Genomic DNA, 27,263 nt, shown 5'->3' with positions numbered 1-27,263 from the left:
AGTCGAGTTGAAAGTCTCTTTACATTTTGTCAAGTCGAGTCTAAAGTCATCAAATTCATGACTCGAGTCTGACTCGAGTCCAAGTCATGTGACTCGAGTCCACACCTCTGTATAATACAGACAATAAAGTTAGTAACCAGAGTAATTATTTCTATGAAAAACGGTCCGTTTATGTCGACATGTGTTCTAGTATTAGCGTTGTCATCGTCTAATGAAATCATAATCAAAAACATGTAAATTACAAAAAATGATTGATTGATTGAAAAATACATCCATTAAAAAGTGTTAGCGACTGTAAGGAACATTTGCAAGAAACACTACAGTGCAGCTACTCTGTAGGATAATATAAAATATATACAAACACAATAATGTAACAAATTACACAAAAGGAGAGCAAAGTTAAAGATTGGTTAAAAAAAATGTAATTATCGCCGATTCGAGAGATACCATAGAAGTCCACTCAGAGGTAAATTATTACTTCATAAAACTACTGTAGTCGTTTGTACAACATTCTATTGTATTGATTTTATACATTATTTCTAAAAGTTTTTTTTAAAGGCATATTAAAATTGTGCTGTTTTGGGGGGGCTGAGCATCAACTAAATTGATTTCAATTATTTAAATGGGCAGCGTTGATTTGAGATACAAGTGTTTTGAGTTCCAATCTAAGCTTGTAGGTTGAGGTACTACTAGTAGTCAGAAAGCAGTTTGACTTGTACATTATTAATGTAGGAAGTGTGTTAAAAGGGAACTGCACTTTTTGTTTTAATCCTGCCTATCTTTCACAGTAAGACAAGAACACACTATTTCATTATGCATTCTAATTAGTAAAATACGGCAAATACGAGGTGGCCAACAAGGTAGCTAATTGGAGTACTTGGAGTATTCCGCCCAATAAAACCTCCAAAAACATTCAAACACCGCCAACAATATTCCATTTACATGTCTGACCTGAATATTAACCAAGTATTGGCAATATTCTTATTATAAGCAATTTTTTTTCGCTGCGTCGTGATCACAGAGTGCTAACTAGCTTGTGCTGCTGCATTGACATACTGAGCCGGAGAGCTGCTGCGTCGCCTTTGAGTTGGTAAAAGTGAATTCCATATTATTAATCACGCCTCTCACCTGAGGAATAGAAGATTGTGGACTTAAACTGAGAAGTTGGTCAACTTTGAAATTCAATTAAGACCTGGAGATGGCGAGAAAGTCAAAAATATTCTCGTTTACAGCACTTTTCCCCCTTTAACCCTGCGTAAGGATTATGAATAATTCTTCATCCAAACGGGAAGACAGAAACATCCCGGTGAGAGCAGACATTGTACAGTAAGTGTTTGATTATGTTTGTATTTCTTGTTTAGCGCTTAGAAACAGTGCTGAATGATGCTTCGTGTTTGTTGTTGAAGGGAAAGAAATAGGGCTGTGAATCTTTGGGTGTCCCACGATTCGATTCAATATCGATTTTTTTTTTTTCCAATTCAACACGATTCTCGATTCAAAAACGATATTTTCCCGATTCAAACGGATTCTCTATTCATTCAATACATATGATTTCAGCAGGATCTACCCCAGTCTGCTGACATGCAAGCAGAGTAATAGATTTTTGTAAAAAGCTTTTATAATTGTAAAGGACAATGGTCAGGTTACAAGGCTCCAGCCAAAAGAGTCAGTGTTTTTTTACACGTCCATTTGTAGTTAACTGAGACAGGTTCTCATTTAAATATGTCATTGGGGAACGAAAATCTGATATTCAGCCAACCAAGGGTAGCTGAGTGGTTAAAGCAGCTAGCTCCCAATCAAAGAGGACTGGTTTCAAATCCCAGTCATGGCCGAGCAGTGACTGGGTAAACTCCAACTGGAGGAGTTACTGTTTTATATCATAGTTTACTAGGACAGGTTATATCATTGGGGCCGGAAAACTGTAAATTGGCAGACCAAGGATAGCTGAGTGGTTAAAGCAGCTAACTCCCAATCAAAGGATACTAGGTTCAAATCCAAGTCATGATCGAGCAGTGACTAGGAAAGCTCCAGCTGGGGGAGTTACTCTTTTATATCATAATTTTCTGAGACAGCTTCTCAAATAAATATGTCACTGGGGCCCGAAACCTTGCCTCAAGAAGACCAAGAATAGCTGAATGGTAAAACAGCTAGCTCCCAATCAAAGGTTCCTGGGTTCAATCCCAGTCTGGGTCGATCGGCTTGCCAAGCACAAGTAAGCAAGGGTGGGGAGTCGCATTATCTGGGGGTGTATCACCTCCCCCACACAGAGTAAAGTTAAGTGGTAGCTGATAAATTAACTTATAGTTAAAAAGGTAAGTATGGGTAATAATAATAACAAATAGTCTAAAGTCAAGGGTAACCTCAGGGGTTAGCTCCGCCTGCTTGCCGAGGCTAAAGTTGGTAAGTGTATCATCGTAATTCCTAGGCTGGGATGGGTGGGAATAGGTACATGAATAATTAATCATTGTGGGTGTTAACCAATTAGCTCTTCTGGGTCTGACAGACAATTAGTATTAATTGGAAAATGAAACCAAAAAATTTGAATAGTTGGTTGGTTAATTAATAAACACTGATTGGTTAATTGAAAAAAATAATAAAATACATTGGAAAATTAAATGAAAAATTGAGTAATTGGAAATCGTATTAATTAATGATAATGAACAAATCTAATTTGATAAAAAATGTTTAATGTTGATTATTATTTATGTCCATTAACCAATCAGTGTTCATTAATTTTGATTTTATTTATTTTTTTCAATTAACCAATCAGTGTTCATTAATTCATCAATCAATTCTCTCTGAGCTGCCACCTTAACGTGGTAGAGGAGTTTGCGTGTCCCAATGATCCTAGGAGCTATGTTGTCCGGGGGCTTTATGCCCCCTGGTAGGGTATCCCAAGACAAACTGGTCCTAGGTGAGGGATCAGACAAAGAGCGGCTCGAAGACCTCCATGAATAATAAAAAACAAGGACCCAGATTTCCCTCGCCCGGACGCGTGTCACCGGGGCCCCCCTCTGGAGCCAGGCCCAGAGGTGGGGCACGATGGCGAGCGCCTGGTGGCCGGGCCTGTCCCCATGGGGCCCGGCCGGGCACAGCCCGAAGAGGCAACGTGGGTCCCCCCTCCAATGGGCTCACCACCCATAGCAGGGGTCATAGAGGTCGGGTGCGATGTGAGCTGGGCGGCAGCCGAAGGCAGGGCACTTGGCGGTCCGATCCTCGGCTACAGAAGCTAGCTCTTGGGACGTGGAACGTCACCTCGCTGGGGGGGAAGGAGCCTGAGCTAGTGCGCGAAGTGGAGAAGTTCCGGCTAGATATAGTCGGACTCACTTCGACGCACAGCAAGGGCTCTGGAACCAGTTCTCTCGAGAGGGGCTGGACTCTCTTCCACTCTGGCGTTGCCGGCAGTGAGAGGCGACGGGCTGGGGTGGCAATTCTTGTTTCCCCCCGGCTCAGAGCCTGTACGTTGGAGTTCAACCCGGTGGACGAGAGGGTAGCTTCCCTCCGCCTTCGGGTGGGGGAACGGGTCCTGACTGTGGTTTGCGCTTACGCGCCAAACCGCAGTTCAGAGTACCCACCCTTTTTGGAGTCACTCGAGGGAGTACTTGAGAGTGCTCCCCCGGGTGATTCCCTCGTGCTACTGGGGGACTTCAATGCTCATGTTGGCAGCGACAGTGAAACCTGGAGAGGCGTGATTGGGAAGAATGGCTGCCCGGATCTGAACCCGAGCGGTGTTTTGTTATTGGACTTTTGTGCCCGTCACAGATTGTCCATAACGAACACCATGTTCAAACATAAGGGTGTCCATATGTGCACTTGGCACCAGGACGCCCTAGGCCGCAGTTCCATGATCGACTTTGTAGTTGTGTCATCGGATTTGCGGCCTCATGTTTTGGACACTCGGGTGAAGAGAGGGGCGGAGCTTTCTACCGATCACCACCTGGTGGTGAGTTGGCTGCGATGGTGGGGGAGGATGCCGGACAGACCTGGCAGGCCCAAACGCATTGTGAGGGTTTGCTGGGAACGTCTGGCAGAGTCTCCTGTCAGAGAGAGTTTCAATTCCCACCTCCGGAAGAACTTTGAACATGTCACGAGGGAAGTGCTGGACATTGAGTCTGAATGGACCATGTTCCGCGCCTCTATTGTCGAGGCGGCTGATTGGAGCTGTGGCCGCAAAGTAGTTGGTGCTTGTCGTGGCGGTAATCCTAGAACCCGTTGGTGGACACCGGCGGTGAGGGATGCCGTCAAGCTGAAGAAGGAGTCCTATCGGGTTCTTTTGGCTCATAGGACTCCTGAGGCAGCAGACAGGTACCGACAGGCCAAGCGGTGTGCGGCTTCAGCGGTCGCAGAGGCAAAAACTCGGACATGGGAGGAGTTCGGGGAAGCCATGGAAAACGACTTCCGGACGGCTTCGAAGCAATTCTGGACCACCATCCGCCGCCTCAGGAAGGGGAAGCAGTGCACTATCAACACCGTGTATGGCGGGGATGGTGTTCTGCTGACCTCGACTGCGGATGTTGTGGATCGGTGGAGGGAATACTTCGAAGACCTCCTCAATCCCACCAACACGTCTTCCTATGAGGAAGCAGTGCCTGGGGAGTCTGTGGTGGGCTCTCCTATTTCTGGGGCTGAGGTTGCTGAGGTAGTTAAAAAGCTCCTCGGTGGCAAGGCCCCAGGGGTAGATGAGATCCGCCCGGAGTTCCTTAAGGCTCTGGATGCTGTGGGGCTGTCTTGGTTGACAAGACTCTGCAGCATCGCGTGGACATCGGGGGCGGTACCTCTGGATTGGCAGACCGGGGTGGTGGTTCCTCTCTTTAAAAAGGGGAACCGGAGGGTGTGCTCTAACTATCGTGGGATCACACTCCTCAGCCTTCCCGGTAGGGTCTATTCAGGTGTACTGGAGAGGAGGCTACGCCGGATAGTCGAACCTCGGATTCAGGAGGAACAGTGTGGTTTTCGTCCTGGTCGTGGAACTGTGGACCAGCTCTATACTCTCGGCAGGGTCCTTGAGGGTGCATGGGAGTTTGCCCAACCAGTCTACATGTGTTTTGTGGACTTGGAGAAGGCATTCGACCGTGTCCCTCGGGAAGTCCTGTGGGGAGTGCTCAGAGAGTATGGGGTATCGGACTGTCTGATTGTGGCCGTCCGCTCCCTGTATGCTCAGTGCCAGAGCTTGGTCCGCATTGCCGGCAGTAAGTCGGATACGTTTCCAGTGAGGGTTGGACTCCGCCAAGGCTGCCCTTTGTCACCGATTCTGTTCATAACTTTTATGGACAGAATTTCTAGGCGCAGTCAAGGCGTTGAGGGGATCTGGTTTGGTGGCTGAAGGATTAGGTCTCTGCTTTTTGCAGATGATGTGGTCCTGATGGCTTCATCCGGCCAGGATCTTCAGCTCTCACTGGATCGGTTCGCAGCCGAGTGTGAAGCGACTGGGATGAGAATCAGCACCTCCAAGTCCGAGTCCATGGTTCTCGCCCGGAAAAGGGTGGAGTGCCATCTCCGGGTTGGGGAGGAGATCTTGCCCCAAGTGGAGGAGTTCAAGTACCTCAGAGTCTTGTTCACGAGTGAGGGAAGAGTGGATCGTGAGATCGACAGGCGGATCGGTGCGGCGTCTTCAGTAATGCGGACGCTGTATCGATCCGTTGTGGTGAAGAAGGAGCTGAGCCGGAAGGCAAAGCTCTCAATTTACCGGTCGATCTACGTTCCCATCCTCACCTATGGTCATGAGCTTTGGGTTATGACCGAAAGGACAAGATCACGGGTACAAGCGGCCGAAATGAGTTTCCTCCGCCGGGTGGCGGGGCTCTCCCTTAGAGATAGGGTGAGAAGCTCTGCCATCCGGGGGGAGCTCAAAGTAAAGCCGCTGCTCCTCCACATCGAGAGGAGCCAGATGAGGTGGTTCGGGCATCTGGTCAGGATGCCACCCGAACGCCTCCCTATGGAGGTGTTTAGGGCACGTCCGACCGGTAGGAGGCCGCGGGGAAGACCCAGGACACGTTGGGAAGACTATGTCTCCCGGTTGGCCTGGGAACGCCTCGGGGTCCCACAGGAAGAGCTGGACGAAGTGGCTGGGGAGAGGGAAGTCTGGGCTTCCCTGCTTAGGCTGCTGCCCCCGCGACCCGACCTCGGATAAGCGGAAGAAGATGGATGGATGGATGGATGTTCATTAATTAACCAACCAACCAACCAACCAACCAACCACTCAATTTTTTTGGTTTCATTTTCCAATTATTACTTTATTGCTAATTGTCTGTCAGACCCAGAAGAGCTAATTGGTTAACACCCACAATGATTAATTATTCATGTACCTATTCCCACCCATGCCCAGCCTAGGAATTACGATGGTACACTTACCAACTTTAGCCTCGGAATACAGGAGGAGCTAACCCCCGAGGTTACCCTTGACTTTTGGACTATAGACTATTTATTATTATTACCCATACTTACCTTTTTAACTATAAGTTAATTTACCCACTACCACTTAGCTTTACTTTGTGTGGGGGAGGTGAAACACCCCCACATTGTCCGGCGTCCCCACTCCTGCATTCTTGTGCTTGGCAAGCCGATCGACCCAGACTGGGATTGAACCCAGGAACCTTTGATTGGGAGCTAGCTGTTTTACCATTCAGCTATTCTTGGTCTTCTTGAGGCAAGGTTTCGGGCCCCAGTGACATATTTAATTGAGAAGCTGTCTCAGAAAATTATGATATAAAACAGTAACTCCCCCAGCTGCTCGACCATGACTTGGATTTGAACCTAGTATCCTTTGATTGGGAGTTTTTGACTCTTTTGGCTGGAGCCTTGTAACCTGACCATTGTCCTTTACAATTATAAAAGCTTTTTACACAAATCTATTACTCTGCTTGCATGACAGCAGACTGGGGTAGATCCTGCTGAAATCATATGTATTGAATGAATAGAGAATCCGTTTGAATCGGGAAAATATCGTTTTTGAATCGAAGAGCTAGCTGTTTAACCACTCAGCTATCCTTGGTCAGTTGAAAAGCAGATTTTGAGCCCCAATGACATATTTAAATGAGAACCTGTCTCAGTAAACTACAATGGAGGTGAAACAAAAAACTCACTCTTTTGACTGGAGCATTGTAACCTTAACAGGATTTGTACCCAGCACCCCATGGTTCACAGTTACCAGTGTTAACCACTCAGCTATCCTTGTGGTTTTTAATGCCAGATTGCGGACCCTATTGCCATATTAAATTGGGACCCTGTCTCAGTAAACTATCAAAGAGATGCGATAAAACACTAACTCTTCCAACTACAGTTTTGTAAGTTACCTATCAGTCCTACTGGGAATCGAACCCAGTAGCACTTATTGGGGAGGCAATGGTTTTAACCACTAAGCCATCCTGGGTCTTCTTGAGAGGAGATTCCGGGCATCAATGACAAATATAATTAGGGAACCCTGTCTCAGTTAAACTACAACGGAGGTGAAGCAAAACTGAATACCAATTGACCGAACTGGGATTCAAACCCAGAGCCAATAATTGAGAGCGAGTTGTGTTAACGACTGAGCTATCCTGGATCTTGTAAAGAGAAAATTCCGCCCCATGGACAAAGGTTCCTTTCCTTTCATTGTGATACATAATACATGGCTCACAATAAAATGGCGACACTGCAACTATCGATAAATTGCTCCTAACCTCCGTTAGTGATGAACCACGATGAATCAATACAACAATTGTAGTGAACAATAATTGAAACCGCAGCAACACAACGACAATTGTTTTAGTGCAACATGAATGTAAAGAAAATGTTCCGAACCCGGATGATTATTTATATATATATATATATATATATATATATATATATACACATATACATACATACATGCATACATACATACTGATAGCATGTTGACGCTTTACAGTTATTTACCACATTTGTTTATTTGGAAGACAAACAAATGACATTTAAAATATTTAGGTAACAGGTCTGTGCTGAGATTTTACCTCAAAGTCGTGGTAAAAAATGAATGAGATAAGGCCTTTCCGAAAACTGCAGGCTCTGAATGATTCCACTTAAAAAACAAAAAAATAGATAAATAAAAACAAATTAACATTTTTTGAAATAATATAAAATAATGATAGTTAAATAAATAAAACATATATATAAAAACAATAAATTAAAAAAAATGATAGAAAAATACTTTTTGATTAATCATGTTTAATCACAGATCTAGAGTGTGATTAATCTGACTTAAAAAATTAATCACTTGACAGCCCTTAGATATACAGTATCAATTTTAATATGTGTATATGTACTGTATATATACATATACAGTATGTATAGTATATATATGTATACGTATGTATATATATATATATATATATATATATATATATATATATATATATATACACACACACACACACACACATGTATATATACATGTATATATATATACATATATATATATATATATATATATATTAGGGCTGCGAATCTTTGGGTGTATACACACACACACATGTATATATACATATATATACATGTGTATATATATATATATATATATATATATATATATATATATATATATATATTAGGGCTGCGAATCTTTGGGTGTCCCACGATTCGATTCAATATCGATTCTTGGGGTCACGATTCGATTCAAAATCGATATTTTTTCAATTCAACAAGATTCTCGATTCAAAAACAATTCGGTTCAAAAGGATTCTCTATTCATTCAATACATAAGATTTCAGCAGGATCTACCCCAGTCTGCTGACATGCAAGCAGAGTAGTAGATTTTTGTAAAAAGCTTTTATAATTGTAAAGGACAATGTTTTATCAACTGATTGCAATGATGTAAATTTGTTTTACTTAAATTAACCAAAAATATGACTTATTTTATCTTTGTGAAAATATTGGACACAATGTGTTGTCAAGCTTATGAGATGCGATGCAAGTGTAAGCCACTGTGACACTATTGTTCTTTTTTTTTAATATAAATGTCTAATGATAATGTCAATGAGGTATTTTTAATCACTGCTATGTTTAAATTGTAACTAATATTGATACTGGTGTTGATAATATTAATTTTTGTTTCACTACTTTTGGTTTGTCGTGTTTGTGTCTCCTCTCAATTGCTCTGTTTATTGCAGTTCTGAGTGTTGCTGGGTCGGGTTTGGTTTTGGAATTAGATTGCATTGTTATGGTATTGCTGTGTATTGTTTTGTTGGATTGATTTATTAAAAAAATAAAAATTGAAAAAATTGAAAAAATATATGAAAAATTGAAAAAATAAAAATAAGATTTTTTAAAAATGAGAATCGATTCTGAATCGCACGTGAGAATCGCGATTCGAATTCGAATCGATTTTTTCCCACACCCCTAAAAAGCAATGTGTATGTGAAGTTAATGCCAATACATTAGGGGTGATGGACGGATGGGCAGAGCCTGAAGAGCTGCAGCCTGCCACGGTAGCCCCCACTCCCTCCCCTCTGATGCAAGTCTCGAGATGTACCGTATTTTTCGGAGTATAAATCGCTCCGGATTATAAATCGCACCGGCCGAAAATGCATAATAAAGAAGGAAAAAAACATATATAAGTCGCACTTGATTATAAGTCGCATTTTTTGGTGAAATTTATTTGATAAAACCCAACACCAAGAATAGACATTTGAAAGGCAATTTAAAATAAATAAAGAATAGTGAACAACAGGCTGAATAAGTGTACGTTATATGAGGCATAAATAACCAACTGAGAACGTGCCTGGTATGTTAACATAACATATTATGGTAAGAGTCATTCAAATAACTATAACATATAGAACATGCTATACGTTTACCAAACAATCTGTCACTCCTAATCGCTAAATCCGATGAAATCTTATACGTCTAGTCTCTTACGTGAATGAGCTAAATAATATTATTTGATATTTTACGGTAATGTGTTAATAATTTCACACATAAGTCGCTCCTGAGTATAAGTCGCACCCCCGGCCAATATATGAAAAAAAACTGCGACTTATAGTCCGAAAAATACGGTATGTTGTAATATGTATATGTGCTTTGCTATGGAGGTTTTTTCCCACTCCAGACAGGGCCCCCTTAGTAACCCAGTCTAGATTGTATTTTTTAATTCATCCTCCCCCAGCTTTGACCTTTTTCCCCATCTTTTACCGGGTGCCTTGTGGCGACCTATCAGCGTTCCTGTTCTGTAACCCTGCACACTGTTTGTTTGTCTAATCTTGAACGGGTTTGTGCTAAAAATCTAATTTCCCCTCGGGGATTAATAAAGTACTATGTAGTCTACATAAATATGACATGTTATCATGAATGTGCCTGTTAGTACTTTACATGTATACTTACAGCGTGTATATAAAACAACGTTTTTGGAGCGCATTATAGGCGGAATAGAGCGACTCCCATTTTGCTAGGGGCGACTTGTCCACGGAGCAGCGGTAGAAAATAAATGGATGGATAGAACGCATAAAAGAAAGAAAAACATATGTCTTACATAAGGATTGTGGATGATTTAACGTATGCACGTGTGAGTTTGCTGCCTCGCCCTTTGGTCCGTACAAGAATGCCAGAGCATGTTATACGTCATGGAGGACTTACTAATGAGTCACTTTCACAGTCTTGGCGTACAAAGCGAACACACCCACCCTGAGAGTCCTCTTGGCCCCGTTACTGTCGCTGAAGATGATGGTGTCGGCGCCTCCCATGGAGCACACCTGCTTCAGCCGAGCTCCGCCGCAGACCGGGACGATGGACACGGAGAAGTCCTGCCAGCCGCACAGCGGGGGTGAAAAAACAAAACAAAAGGTTGAACCCTCACACGTACTTTCCCACGTTGCTTTTATTGAGCCGTCCGTGCAGTTCGGCAGACATTGCAGAAGCGCCTGGTATGAAAAACACACCCGTTTTTTTTATTTTTTATCTATGGAGTGACTCATTCATTTGAACAGGTTTTACAGAAAAGGAAAGTCATGCAATGACGTCCGCTTTATGATGATCTTCTCCCATTGTTCTCAGGTGCGTACGCGCTCCAGTGAGCACGTCGGCTCTACGATTCATCACGCTGCCATGCAACTATGTGTCTGTTGTTGTAGTCCACCGCCTTATTTAGCACCAAATAAACACTATTTGTAAAGAAAGGATTACAGCTCTTGTGCTGTGCAAGTGTACCTAATGATGTGGCCAGTCATATTTAATTTCAGTAGTTCTCTAAACTTTTGACCGACATTAAAATACAGTAGCGTGGTAGACGTACGTATTCATTAAAAACAAGGCCGATGTTTTATTTAACAAGTATATTTAATATTTTTGGCAACTAACATTGCACACAATTTGAACGATAACGTTGTTTTTGAATATAGGAAAATAAGACGCTACTTTAATCAAGTAATTCTTTGGCGTACTTCTACTCAGGGGTGTCACACTTATTTTAGTTCAGGGGCCGCATGGAGGAAAATCTGTGACTATAAAATCATGGCATTAAAAGTAAAAAATAAAGACAACTTCAGATTGTTTTCTTTGTCTTACTTTGGCCAAAAATAGAACAAACACATTCTGAAAATATTACAATAAAAATATAGGAAAAAAAATACCGGCAGCGGTACAGTTTAGATCCATGAAGGAAAGAAGAAAGTGAATGAATGTTTATAACTGAATACATTTACATATGCATAAAAATGTTATGTTATGTTTTATGACAACCTTTTCCCAAAACACAATATAGAATGTGAGATACAACAGGATAATGCATACATTTATCATTTGTTTTCAAAACACTTACAAAAAAATGGGACCCCAAAAATGTACTCTAGGACCCCATTTTTATGACTTGATGGGACCCCATTTTCAAAATTCCTAGCGCCGACACTGATGGAGTATTGGTGCGTGCAAAACAGCAGCAGGTGGCTGTGGCCTGCGGGCCGGTTCTAATAAATGGTAAATGGGTAATACTTGTATAGCGCTTTTTTACCTTCAAAAGCGCTTTAACACTATTTTCACATTCACCCATTCACACACACATTCACACACTGATGGCGGGAGCTTCCATGCAAGACCCTACCCACAACCCATCAGGAACAAGGGTGAAGTGTCTTGCTCAAGGACAAAACGGACGAGACGAGGTTGGTAGAAGGTGGGGATCGAACCAGGTTGCTGGCACGCCCACTTTCCCAACCGCGCAACGCCGTCCCCATAATCAAATATCATCCCGGGGGCCATAGATCATTCATTCTGCCTGCATGATTTGGAAAGACAAAACAGGACATGCAACGCTAACAACGCGGCTAACGGTGTTAACCATCTTCCCTGCGACGGTCAAGTTGACCAAGTTTTTGCAGAACAACTGCGTTTTTGGTTTCAGCACATCAAAGCCCAGTTTTAACTTAGAGGAATTACCCAGGCTGTGATGAAGTATTTTCCAAGTCATGGCCGTGTTTTAGTGGCCCGGTGAAGGCCATAGCAAAGATGCTTGGAGGAGTACGGTAATCTACATTACAACACACTCCAGGCTCCTTATTTTGGGTGAAAGGAGTGTAAAGGTGACTATATGAGTGTTATTTCATGTTTAGAGGGCTTTATTATGTAAAATAAAACATTTAGAAGGTTGTAAACAGTCCAACTATGAAAATATTCAATTTATTAATATTGATCTTAATCCTGAAACCAATTTAGCCGACTGTAGTAGTAGAGTATTTACTATTTACAGCAATATTTTATCTACAAATGTAATGTGTAGTTGTATTCATTTTAATTATAGGAACACTTACATTACCTTACCATAAAATACAATTCTTGCAGTAGTGTTAAATATAAAATAAAATAAAATAATTTCAAGTCTATATTTTATTATTAAAATGTAATATGTAGTTACATTTATGTCAATTATATTTTACACTAATTTAACATTCCGGTAACACTTTAGTATGGGGAACATATTCTAAGTAACAACGACTTAATTTAGAGTTATTTGGACACTAGGGGAACAAATAAGGGGTTACTAATAAGCAATAATTCTGAGGTTATTGAGGGAAGTTAATGGCTTACTGGTTGTATAATAAGGCTATGCAGAATAAGGCATTAATAAGTACTTAATAATGACTAATGAGTAACGATACGTTACTAATTTGCATGTTAATAAGAAATTAATGGTGAATATGTTCCCCATACTAAAGTGTTACCAACATTTATTATTTAAACAAAGTTAACTTTTTACAGCAAGGTGACATTTATTAAAATCAAAGTATTTCTTATTAATATGTTTTTATTATGTAAATATGTTTACATACATTTTTTAATTAATAATATTTCAATAAATGTATGTGAATTATACGTCATTCATTCAAAATCATTTAATATTTGCTGATTATTTAACCAAATACATTTTCATTTTTATACTTAAATAGGAAAGTGACCTCCAATATTATCTTTTAATAATGATAAACAAAATTTTGCTGGACTGTTCACAGCCAAATGAAAATGCTTTAGAGATAGCAACATTAGTCCAAATAGTACAATGTGTCTCAATAAAAAAACATGTTTGCTAGATGTACAGGATTGGTTGTTGCAATACTGTACAGCTATTTTAATTAGAGATGTCCGATAATTTTGGACTGCCGATATTGTCGGACTATAAATGCTTTAAAATGTAGTATCGGAAATTATCGTTTTCGTTTTCAAAAAGTTACATTTATGACTTTTTAAAACGCAGCTGTGTACACGGACGTAGGGAGAAGTACAGAGCCAGGCACTGCCTTTACGTGCCGGCCCAGTCACATAATATCAACGGCTTTTCACACACACAAGTGAATGCAAAGCATATGGTCAACAGCCATACAGGTCACACTGAGGGTGGCCGTAAAACAACTTTAACACTGTTACAAATATGCGCCACACTGTGAACCCACACCAAACAAGAATAACAAACACATTTCGGGAGAACATCCGCATCGTAACACAACATAAACACAACAGAACAAATACCCAGAACCCCTTGCAGCACTAACTCTTACGGGACGCTACAATATACACCCCCCGCTACCACATGTATGTGCAAAAGGCACTGAAGAGAAGGAATCAATGAACGGTGGTCATGTGACCACTAGTGATGGTCTCTAGTATTCAGCCAGACTGGTGTTCTAAACTACAATAGCCTAAATGCAACAGTGCACATGTAGTTTGTTTAGTTGCTCTCGTCTCACCTTGAAAGTGTCCGCCAGCACCTCAGCTCCTCTGTGGTTGGTGTGGGAGGAGATGCCCACAAAGAACTCCCTCCCTGTGAAGAGCACGTCACTGCCCTCCAGCGTGGCCCCTTCAGAGTTTCCCTGCGTGTCGTCCATGTCCACCACGATCACGCCGAGCTCGGACAACATCCTCCGCACCATCTCTGCCTGCGCGGGAAAGGAGAGGTTGAGTTGAACAGACATGTTTGTTTTGGAGCAGGCAGAGTCTGGTTAGTGTATCCTGGATGAACACATGTGTGCCTTAAAATCAAATACAGAATTACAGATTTATTGTTATTATTCATTATCAATAGTGCTATTTCTATTGGTATTTTTATTGCTCCATTTGTAGTGCAATAATGTTCATTGTCATTTCTGTGTTATTAATATTTACTTCACTAACTGCTTCTTTGCAATCACTTTTTGTATCATAATTATACAAAACCCAAGACCAGTGAAGTTGGCACGCTGTGTAAATGGTAAATAAAAACAGAATACAATTATTTGCAAATCCTTTTCAACTTATAATCAATTGAATAGACTGCAAAGACAAGATATTTAATGTTCAAACTGAGAAACAATTTTTTTTTTTGCAAACAATCATTAACTTAGAATTTAATGGCAGCAACACATTGCAAAAAAGTTGGCACAGGGGCATTTTTACCACTGTTTTACATGACCTTTCCTTTTAACAACACTCAGTAAACGTTTGGGAACTGAGGAGACCAAATTTTGAAGCTTTTTCAGCTGGAATTCTTTCCCATTCTTGCTTGATGTACAGCTTAAGTTGTTCCAACAGTGCGGGGTCTCCGTTGTCGTATTTTACGTTTCATATTGCTCCACACATTTTCAATGGGAGACAGGTCTGGACTACAGTCAGGCCAGTCTAGTACCAGCACTCCTTCACTACGAAGCCATGCTGTTGTAACACGTGCAGAATGTGGCTTGGCATTGTCTTGCTGAAATAAGCAGGGGCGTCCATAACGTTGCTTGGATGGCAACATATGTTGCTCCAAAGCCTGTATGTACCTTTCTGCATTAATAGTGCCTTCACAGATGTGTAAGTTACCCATGCCTTGGGCACTAATACACCCCCATACCATCACAGATGCTGGCTTTTGAACTTTGCGCCTAGAACAATCCAGATGGTTCTTTTCCTCTTTGTTCCCGAGGACACGACATCCACAGTTTCCAAAAACAATTTGAAATGTGGACTCGTCAGACCACAGAACACTTTTACACTTTGCATCATACCATCTTAGATGAGCTCGGGCCCAGCGAAGTCGGCGGCCTTTCTGGGTGTTGTTGATAAATGGCTTTCGCTTTGCATAGTAGAGTTTTAACTTGCACTTACAGATGTAGCGACGAACTGTAGTTACTGACAGTGGTTTCCTGAAGTGTTCCTGAGCCCATGTGGTGATATCCTTGACACACTGATGTCGCTTTTTGATGCAGTACCGCCTGAGGGATCGAAGGTCCGTAATATCATTGCTTACGTGCAGTGATTTCTCTAGATTCTCTGAAGCTTTTGATGATATTACGGACCGTAGATGGTGAAATTCCTAAATTCCTTGCAAAAGCTCATTGAGAAATGTTGTTCGTAAACTGTTAGACAATTTGCTCACGCATTTGTTCACAAAGTGGTGACCCTCCCCCCATCCTTGTTTGTGAATGACTAATCATTTCATGAAAGCTGCTTTTATACCCAATCATGGCACCTACCTGTTCCCAATTAGCCTGTTCACCTGTGGGATGTTCCAAATAAGTGTGTGATGAGCATTTCTCAACTTTGTCAGTCTTTTTTGCCACTCGTGCCAGCTTTTTTTAAACATGTTGCAGGCATTAAATTCCAAATGAGCCAATATTTGCAAAAAATTAAGTTTTCCAGTTCGAACGTTAAGTATCTTGTCCTTGCAGTCTATTCAATTGAATATAAGTTGAAAAGGATTTGCAAATCATTGTATTCTGTTTTTATTTACGATTTACACAACGTGCCAACTTCACTGGTTTTGGGTTTTGTACATACTGTGTTTCGGTCTTCATTTTTGGGCAATTTTGCAAATTAGACAATGACATCATCTAAAACAGGTTCCCCAACCTTTTTTCCACCAGGGACCGGTTTAATGTATGCATTATGTATTATCACGGACGGGCTTTTCACGTGTGGCAGATAAAAACAGCAAAACAATTAGCATGAAAAATCAACTCACTATAACGCTGAAATAATGGGAGCCCTGGGCGTGTACATATACCAGTGTTTCTTAACCATAGGGCCGGGGGCCAGTGTTGGGCCGCGAGCGCCCTCTAGAATGTAATATATGCGTTTTTTCAGCCGTGGTCCGCACAGGCCACAGCTGTACTTAGTTGCAATACACTTTTCTACCACTTGTGGCAGTAATGACAATATAAAACTACCATAGTGAAATTCATAGAGAAATTTCTTAAGCGCAAAAATTATGACTAAGGTGGTATTTTCATTTGCACTTTAATTTTATTGACAGTTTGGTTAAAAAACATATTTATTATTAATTTAGTTTATTTATTTTAGCAGAACATAATGTATATTGTATGCAAATTTCTTTTGTCTAATCAGTCTGACCTAAGCCCAAGGTTTATTTGTTAAATTAATAATTTAATCTTTGTCATAAACACATGCTTTTATATCATTTTACAAGGTACGGAACTGTAAGTAGGTCAGATATTTTATTTTATTTAATATGATCAAAATCAAGAGTAAGATTACTAATTCAGGGTTAATATTGGAGTGGGTCCCGGGTCCCTCTGTAATGTAGGTCCTGAGGTGAAACAGGTTAATAACTGCTATATACAATGACCCTGCAGATGAAAATTAACCTTTGGCTACAACCTGACATTAAAATTGTATATGTTCATTAATGTGCATTAATGTACGATAACAAATGGCGACTTCCTATCAGGAGTTGTAATATACATCTATAAACAAGCTTATTGGTGTGTTTAGTTGGACAGGTGAAAGTTAAGTTGGAGAAAATGTGTTAGTTTATAAATTAATTAATGTTTCTGTGCAGCCCGGTAGCAAATGCATCACGGACCGGTACCGGTCCCTGGACTGGTGGTTGGGGACCACTGATCTAAGATATTTCCCTGTGGATGGGACGTTTGGGTACAAAAAAAAACAAAGCATAACAATTACTCCACATGAAGTAGTTTATGCAGGAAGGAAGTTTAATTTTCACCCTTGCACTTCCTTCTTTAAACGCTCCACCTCAACGCTAACTATAGAACAATAGTAATGACAAAAGATGAAGACAACACATAACAATGATATTAATCACAGTTCATCTAAACTCATCAAGTTTTCCTGGATATAAGTTCAAGTAGATTGACTGCTCTTTTTTTTTTAATGATATTAGATGTGGATTTGTGAGGAAGTACAAAAAAGCGGTGGGAGATGGATGGATGGAAAGATGATTAGGTACATAAAATAATGAATAATAAATAGACATTAAAATAGGCTTAATTAAGAGATTAAAGATGAATGGCTAAAAACTGTAGTCAACATTTAACAATGTGTTTATAAATAAATAACACTGATAAAAGATTGAGTAATCACTCACTCATAATAATGGCATCATCAAGCAATCCTATGACCAAGATTTGTGGTTAAGAAAGGTGCTAAAATAGTCCAAAACTTCCTCAACCGGAAGTGAAATGCCAAATGAGACAAACATTGTGACACAAATCAATTTCACATCATGCCTTTTTAGCCGTCATAAAAAGTAGTGATCTTATTTATGAATGTTAAAATGTCACTTAAGTAAAGTTTTATGACTGTGTAAGTTTATTTGTATTTGCATTATTTCTAATTGGAAACATTTTTCACAGAAAACCATAACTTGAGCTCTTTGTGTAATTATGTTTGGATTAAGTATGACAAGTGTCAAACTCAACGCCTGGGGCAAGATGCGGCCCGCCACTTCATTTTATGTGGCCTGCAAAAGACTGAAATCAATATGCGTCAATAAATCACTTAATCTTTCCTAATAATAATGATAATAATAAGGGATTAGATTTATATAGCGCTTTTCTAGACACTCAAAGTGCTTTACAGTGCGAAATGAGAACCTATCATTCATTCACTCCACATTCACAAAGGGTGGTGGTCAGCTACATATGTAAATGTATCCATTCCTTCAGATTTTGACAAAAAAGTTGCATTCAGTGCATGTATGTATTTTAATGTTATTATCTGACAATGCAGCAAACATAACATGCCAAACTCTTTTCTTTTTTATAGTATTAAAGTACAAAACCCAAAACCAGTGAAGTTGGCACGTTGTGTAAATCGTAAATAAAAACAGAATACAATGATTTGCAAATCCTTTTCAAATTATATTCAATTGAATAGACTGCAAAGACAAGATACTTAACGTTCGAACTGGAAAACTTTGTTATTTTTTGCAAATATTAGCTCATTTGGAATTTGATGCCAGCAACATGTTTAAAAAAAGGTGGCACATGTTACAAAAAAGACTGAGAAGTTGAGGAATGCTCATCATACACGTATTTGGAACATCTCACAGGTGAACAGGATAATTGGGAACAGGTGGGTCATTCACAAACAAGGATGGGGCGAGGGTCACCACTTTGTGAACAAAAACGTGAGCAAATTGTCGAACAGTTTAAAAACAACATTTCTCAGCGAGGAATTTAGGGATTTCACCATCTACGGTCCATAATATCATGAAAAGGTTCAGAAAATCTGGAGATATCACTGCATGTAAGCGGCAAGGCAGAAAAACACCATTGAATGCCTGCAAAGTGAAAGCCATTCATCAACACCCAGAAATGCCACCGTCTTCGCTAGGCCCAAGTTCCTCTAAGATGGACTGATGCAAAGTGGAGAAGTGTTCTGTGGTCTGACAAGTGCACATTTCAAACTGTGGACGTCGTGTCTTCCAGACCAAAGAGGAAAAGAACCATCCGGACTGTTATAGCGCAAAGTTCAAAAGCCAGCATCTGTGATGGTATGGGGGTGTATTAGTGCCCAAGGCAGTTCGAACATTAACTATCTTGTCTTTGAATATAAGTTGAAAAGGATTTGCAAATCATTGTATTCCTATTTTTATTTACGAATTACACAACGTGCCAACTGTTCTGGTTTTGTAAATACCTAAAACATCTGTTTGTCACCCTGACTTATGAGTTCAAAGTAAGTTATCAATCTGAATGTAAACAATATAATCAAATGCATAGGCAATCATGTAATATCTAAGGCTGAAACGACGCGTCGACGTAGTCGACGTCATCGGTTACGTAAATACGTCGACGTCGTTTTTATGCTTCGACGCGTCGCATATTTACGTCACACTGCCGTCATGGCGGAGCGCAAAGCAGATGATGCGAGCGGTGCGAGCGAGGGAAAAAAAGCACGCCAAAAGTCGTCAAAAGTGTGGGAGTATTTCAATAAACTGCCTAATAATGTTGTAGCGGTGAACAGCTGTCTCGTCAGCTGAAGCGCGAGCTCGCAACTGTGGCTGTTTAGCAACCAGCCAAACCCCACTTAATAAAATTATATTTTATCTTAGAGCACATCCGCATCCCTATTCACCTAGGCAACCCCAGGAAATGTATATAATTCGGCATTATTTCGGCCAGTCGGCTTATAAAATCAGAGCCGATCAGTTTACGTTCGCGCGCAGGTATAACGCGGCGCGCTCCTGTCTCATCTGCTGGTGCGCGAGCCCAGTAATTAGACCGCTGTGTCAAATCAAGGAGTACAAAAGACGCCAGCGCAGAGTGGAAAAAGGTTTAGTTCATTACAGATAACCCAGAGTTGTGCCAAAAGTATGTAAGATTTAATATTTCTCTTCGTGGGTGTGGCGCACCTGTTGCGCTGGTGAGATGGGGGGGGGGGGGGGGTTGTGTGCATGTAGCGTGCTTAGTCTGGAGTCTAAATACACACAGTGTGTTATGTAACTGTTGTTTAGTGTTGATATTCTTTGCTTAGTTTGATAAATGTTGGAGCAGTTTGCTTCATCAGGAGGGTGAAGTCGCTCAATTTAAAGTGTTGGATTTAACTGTGTTGGTGAGGGTGTAGAAAAAGGGGCATTTTTCTACCAGTAGACAGCGTTTAAGATTGAGTGTTTCACTGCTAAATTAATAATATATTTATATTGAATATGGATTTTAAATATGTATCTAAATAGGTGGTTAATTGGTTAGGTATTTATGTATTTGCATATTGGGTTTTCTGTTGCATTTATCTATTGTGTTTCTGGTGTTAAATGTATTTTATATGTATCTTGGTGCATTTATGTTGAGACAATTTATTTAAAATCTGTTTTAACTTAAAGGGAAAAGATGTGTCCATTTTCTTGCACTTGTTTAATGGTTAAGAGTTTGATAGCCTAATTAATTGTTGTAAATTATGGGATTGATAATTGATTGATTTTTTTACAGCATGTTAATCTTGTGGTGTTTTGTCCTTAAAGGTTTTTCACCTACTAAAGAAGCTAAAGGCTACTAAAGGCTACTAAAGGCTACTAAAGACAGCTAATGACAGCTAAAGAAACTAAAGTCTATTAACACTGCTAAAGACTGCTAAAAAGACTAAAGAAGAAAAAAGAAGCTGTTTCTTGGTTGGAAAAACTGTTGCAAACTAAAGGAAAATAAAAGGAAAAAGTAACTACGGTCTGGTCTTTTGAGTGAAATCCAGAAGCCACATTCAGCATTGGTACATCCCTTCAAGTGTGGGATAAGCACAGCGAAAAAAGCAAAACACTTGACAGTTGTTGTATGCACAGTGTCGAGCGGAAATGGCCTATCATAGCAGCACAACGGCTATGAAGGAACATTTGAAAAGAAAACACCCGACAGCGTTCTTGCCATCACCATCAACTAGTCAATCGTCCGCGTGAGTATACGTTGTCATCATTACACAAAATCATGAATGTGTCATTTGTATCTGCGTTGTAAATTCATAAACTAAAACCCTGTTTCGCTCTGAGAGGCGCGTTTGGCGTGCCTGTTCAGTGTTTACAAAGACGCGCTCCTCTTTAACGCTAACGTTAATTAGTTGTGCAAATACCTTTTACAACATTAACAGTTACATATACTATGTACAAACCAACAATTAACTTTCACTTTAATCATACTATCATTGTTGTGTTATTAAGCAAAATAAGCAATACTTTTACTTTTGTTGAAATGTTTACACTGTTACAGAATATTTCGTTTGGCACTTTTTTGTATTGGATGTTTATCTTTATTTTTGCACATTTTAAAGCAAAATAAGCAATACTTTTACTTTAGAAATGCTTATACTATTGCAGAATATTAAGATTTGCACTGGATGTTTACTTTTATATTTGCACATTAAAAAGCAAATAAGCTACTTTTAATTTTGTTAAATGTTAAAAGTTTTAAATGTTTACATTGTTACAGAATATTTTGTCATGTTGTTGTCAATGTTGACTGAGTGGCCATACTTTTTTTTTTGTATATAAAAGTCATGCCTTTTGAAAAAACTGGCCAACATTTATTTTTTCATCTTCATTTTAAATAAAAAAAATAATCGGTAAAAGGAAAAATAATCTATAGATTAATCGAAAAAATAATCTATAGATTAACCGATTAATCGAAAAAAAATAATCTATAGATTAATCGATAGAAAAATAATCGTTAGCTGCAGCCTTAGTAATATCATGAGGTGATTACATTAATATTCATATATGGTATATTTACCTTTACAAGCAGCCTTCTGAGGACATCTTGTATGTGGCTCCTTAATGAAAACAAGTTTGACAACGTGCAAAAAAGAAACAAACTCTCCAGAATCTTAAGATTTTTAATAATTTTTTAAAATGTTTTTTAGGCCATCCCTGCGCATATACAGTGTTCTTTCGCCACCAAGCGGTTCACCTACTGCGGTCTCAGCGCATCGCAGTAACAATAAGATCTTTGAGATTTGAGTACCTATTTCATTTTTTTTTTTTTTTTTTACCAAAAAAATGAGAAAGGATTTAGAGCAGTGGTTCTCAAACTTTTTTCACCAAGTACCACCTCAGAAAACACTTGGCTCGCCAAGTACCAGAATAACGACCAACATTAAAATAAAGTAGCGTACCAGGCCTAAGTATTCATTAAAAACAAGGCAGCGGTTTTATTTAACAAATATATTTAATAATTGTAAAATTACACACAGGTTGAACAGTAACACTGTGTTTGACTATAGAAAAATTAAACACTGTACTTTAATATTAGGCGTAGCACAGTTTGAGAATCCCTGTTTTAGAGCAGAGGTGTCAAACTCATTTTAGCTCCGTAGTCCACCGCCTTATTTAGCACCAAATAAGTACTATTTGTAAAGAAAGGATTACTCTTGTGCTGTGCAAGTGTACCTAATGATGTGGCCAGTCATAATTATTTTCAGTGGTTCTCAAACTTTTGACCGACATTAAAATATAGTAGCGTGGTAGACGTAAGTATTCATTAAAAACAAGGCAGATGTTTTATCTAACAAGTATATTTAATATTTTTGGCAACTAACAACATTTGAACTGTAACATTGTTTAGCTCTGTGGTCGGCCCTAAGCTGTGTAACACTCTGCCCCTCCATGTTCGAACTGCTCCCACAGTGGAGTGTTTTAAGTCTCGTCTTAAAACCCACTTTTATTCTTTGTTTTTTAACACTATGTGAGTTCTGTGGTCCTCTGTGTTTTTAAATTTTTGATTTCTATTAATTGGTTTTTACCCTTTAAAATCGTTTTTCATCATATTTATTTTTAAAATGTTTTCATATTTATTTATTGTTTTTATTCAGTCATTGGTGGAGCTAAGGATAATATTTGAATATTGTTTTTAATATTGTTGTGCAGCACTTTGGAAACAGTTCTGTTGTTTAAATGTGCTATACAAATAAAGTGGATTGGATTGATTCGATTGAAAATAGGAAAATAAAACGCTACTTTAATCAAGTAATTCTTTGGCGTACCCCTATAAGGGGTGTCAAACTCATTTTAGCTCAGGGGCCGCATGGAGGAAAATCTGTGCACACGCGGGCCGGACTATTAAAATCATGGCATTAAAACTAAAAAATAAGGACAATTTCAGATTGTTTTCCTTGTCTTACTTTGGCCAAAAACAGAACAAACACATTCTGAAAATATTACAATAAAAATATAGAAAAAAATACCGACAGCGGTAAAGTTTAGATCCAAAGGAAGAAAGTAGAGATGTCCGAAAATATCGGCAGGCCGATATTATCGGCCGATAAATGCTTTAAAATGTAATATCGGAAATTATCGGTATCGTTTTTTTAAATTATCGGTATCGTTTTATTTTTTTAAATTTTTTTTATTTTTATTAAATCAACATAAAAAACACAAGATACACTTACAATAAGTGCAAAAAACCTCCCTCCCGCATTTACACTCATTCACACAAAAGGGTTGTTTCTTTCTGTTATTAATATTCTGGTTCCTACATTATATATCAATACAGTCTGCAAGGGATACAGTCCGTAAGCACACATGATTGTGCGTGATGCTGGTCCACTAATAGTACTAACCTTTAACAGTTAATTTTACTCATTTTCATTAATTACTAGTTTCTATGTAGCTCTTTTTATATTGTTTTACTTTCTTTTTTATTCAAGAAAATGTTTTTAATTTATTTATCTTATTTTATTCATTTTTTTAAAAAGTACCTTATCTTCACCATACCTGGTTGTCCAAATTAGGCATAATAATGTATTAATTCCACGACTGTATATATCGGTTGATATCGGTATCGGTTGATATCGGTATCGGTAATTAAAGAGTTGGACAATATTGGAATATCGGATATCAGCAAAAAGCCATTATCGGACATCCCTAGAAGAAAGTGAATGAATGTTTATAACTGAATAAATTTACGTTTGCATAAAAATGTGTTTTCTTTTGTATTATTTTTTTTTTATGAATTAAGTAACGTTTATGACAACCTTTTTCCAAAACACAATATGTTCAATCCCGGGCTCGGGATCTTTCTGTGTGGAGTTTGCATGTTCTCCCCGTGACTGCGTGGGTTCCCTCCGGGTACTCCGGCTTCCTCCCACTTCCAAAGACATGCACCTGGGGATAAGTTGATTGGCAACACTAAATTGGCCCTAGTGTGTAGATGTGAGTGTGAATGTTGTCTGTCTATCTGTGTTGGCCCTGCGATGAGGTGGCGACTTGTCCAGGGTGTAACCCGCCTTCCGCCCGATTGTAGCTGAGATAGGCTCCAGCGCCCCCGCGACCCCAAAGGGAATAAGCGGTAGAAAATGGATGGATGGATGGAATATAGAATGTGTAACAGGATAATGCATACACCACATATCATTCGTTTTCAAAACAGTTACAAAAAAGTGGGACCCCAAAAATTTACTGTGGCACCCCATTTTTATGACTTGATGGGGTCCCTGGGACCCCATTTTGAAAATTCATAGCGCCAACACTGATGGGAGTATTGGTGCGTGCAAAACAGCAGCAGGCGGCTGTGGCCTGCGGGCCGGTTCTAATACTAATCAAATATCATCCCGGGGGCTAGAGATGATTCATTCGCGGGCCGGATGTGGCCCGCGGGTCTTGACTTTAAAGAGCATGGGAAGTGTTTATAAGTGTGTGTTACCTCACTGCGTCTCTGCTCTCTGAAGGGCCTGGTGATGAGCGCCGTGTGCCCCTGGATCACCGCCACGTCCTCTATCTTCCAGCTCAATGGCAGTTCCGGGTCGGCGGGGATCTCGATTAGCTGCAGTCCCACTTTCTGCCTCAGGGCCCCCGTCAGGCAGCCAAACTGGCGCTGAGCCTTGGCCAGGTCCACTGAGACCTCCTTGTTCTCGTCGTTGTCTCCCACCACCTTCCCAAAAGTCTCCGGGATGCCGCGCACCACGGCGTGGGTGTAAAGGCCATACGGGCACATGTTGGCCATCTCTGTGGGCGTCCCAGCGGAGGAAGAAAGTGCCAAAACAAAAAAACAACAGCAAGAAATGGAAGCAACTTCTGGTCTCACACTCTGCTGTTGGACTTTTTAGGGTCCTAAAGAAAAGACAAGAGACACCTTCATCACCTGCTACTTCCTCACCTGGATTCTTACAAAAAGGTAGAAAAATGTCCAACCTAAGAAAGCAATTGAGAGAGTTCAATTAGAGTAAACAAACAGACTTAGAAATACAGTCCACAATTGAGGGCCATGTGGGTTAAGTGAGGATTATGGAGTGTTATTAGGAATATTTACATAGGCTAGCTACGAATATCAATACATCATAAAAATATGGGAAAACAACTTTTAAAAGCCTTTCCTGTTTATATTTTAGTTATAGTGGAACATGTAAATAAAACATACGTACGTAGTCATTCATTTCGTAGTAAAAAAAAGTGAACTTTTAGTTTGTATTAGTTGCTTTTGTAGCTCAGCATCAGTGCAAGCTGTGCTAATTAGCAGTGACGTAAACATCTCACTCGCGTATTGCTCACAATATACTTTTAACACTTGTTCCTTAAGCAAAACCACGTCCCAAAGTAACCAATAATGCCACAAAAGTACATTTTCTTACCACTTTAAAGCGTCTAGGCCAGGCCAAGGTCCACGTTCCCAACCGTTTGATGTCTTTTCCCAAACAGGGCCGTTCCCGTTATCCCCTTTTTTCCCTTTTGCTGGTATTCACCTCCCGCCCATCATCCTGTTGAATTATACAACATCCGGTTGTGGATTTCAAAATAAGCCGCCTTTCCTTAAACGTTGGCTTGTTTGAGGTTGGGGACTCTGTGTCTTTGTAAAATCTCTTTGTAAACATTGACTTTGTGACGTGTGTGCGCGATGAAATCAAACTGGTCTTTAAACAAACGATAACATGTTGAGGAAAGCGAGAACTTCCGACCCAATTTCCGGTTTGCATTTATTTTGACGCGGATGTACCCCACCTTCGCTTCGCCATGGAGGTTACTTTGTGTCTTTATTAACATTTTTCTTGGACACTGAATTTATGTAACCGAATTTTTCTTTTCACATCAAATTATGCTGACAACTTCAGCGTATAAAAATGTGTGAGCAAAATGTGTGTGTTTAAAATTTAAGTTTGTTAAAATGCAGCGTTTAAAAATTCAGTGTAAATAATCAGTGAATAAAAAGTCAGTGTAAAAAGAATTGGTGCAGAAAAAATCTGTGTAAAAAACAGTGCATAAAAATTAATTGTAAAAAAAAAAATCAGTGCAAAAAATTTTTTAGTGTATAAAAATTCAGTGTAAAAAATGACCCCAAATTCAGTGTATAAATGGTGCATAAAAATTCAGTGTAAAAAAAATCAATGCATAAAAATAAATTGTAATTTTTTTTTAATGCAACAAAAATTCAGTGTAGAAAATGGAAAAAAAACAGTGTATAAATGGTGCAGAAAAATTCAATGTAAAAAAACTGTCCATAAAAATTAATTGTAAAAATCAGTGCAAAAAAATTTCAGTGTATAAAAATTCAGTGTAAAAAAAATTACCCCAAATTCAGTGTATAAATGGTGCATAAAAATTCAGTGTAAAAAAAATCAATGCATAAAAATAAATTGTAACATTTTTTTTAATGCAACAAAATTTCAGTGTATAAAAAGTCAGTGTAAAAAAATAATAAAAAATCTGTGTAAAAATGGTGCAGAAAATTTCAGCTTATTCCCTTTTGGGGTCGCGGGGGGCGCTGGAGCCTATCTCAGCTACAATCGGGCGGAAGGCGGTGTACACCCTGGACAAGTCGCCACCTCATCGCAGGGCCAACACAGATAGACAGACAACATTCACACTCACATCCACACACTAGGGCCAATTTAGTGTTGCCAATCAACTTATCCCCAGGTGCATGTCTTTGGTAATTGTAAAAAAAATTCAGTCCAAAAAAATTTCAGTGTATAAAAATTCAGCGTAAAAAATGAATACAAATTCAGTGTAAAAAAAAAATCAATGCATAAAATTTAATTGTAAAAAATTCAATGCAAAAACATTTACAGAAATTATTAATTGCTTCAAAACTCAAGACCCACTTCTCATTGGCTGGTTCTGAGACAAGATCGATCGCTTC

General features: G+C 39.4%; 1 protein-coding gene across 2 annotated transcripts in view; it reads right to left on the bottom strand.

Moving 5' to 3' along the window:
- The window catches only part of ddah2 (DDAH family member 2, ADMA-independent), a 30,207-nt gene extending 4,216 nt beyond the window's left edge, over nt 1-25,991 (bottom strand). Inside the window, exons 1-4 of one of the 2 annotated variants that reach the window (XM_061982809.2) lie at nt 25,759-25,991; nt 24,834-25,321; nt 14,181-14,369; nt 10,632-10,751 (exon numbers count right to left, since the gene is read on the bottom strand). In XM_061982809.2, coding sequence (XP_061838793.1) covers nt 10,632-10,751; nt 14,181-14,369; nt 24,834-25,133 — 609 coding nt within the window. In that variant the 5' untranslated portion in view covers nt 25,134-25,321; nt 25,759-25,991. The remainder of the gene's footprint in view (nt 1-10,631; nt 10,752-14,180; nt 14,370-24,833; nt 25,322-25,758) is intronic. The other variant, XM_061982808.2, reaches the window with a different exon arrangement.
- Nucleotides 25,992-27,263: the final 1,272 nt, after the last annotated feature.

The sequence above is a fragment of the Nerophis lumbriciformis genome, linkage group LG21 (genome assembly GCF_033978685.3).
Source record: "Nerophis lumbriciformis linkage group LG21, RoL_Nlum_v2.1, whole genome shotgun sequence".
NCBI lineage: Eukaryota > Metazoa > Chordata > Actinopteri > Syngnathiformes > Syngnathidae > Nerophis > Nerophis lumbriciformis.
This window is presented reverse-complemented; position numbering and strand designations above follow the sequence as displayed.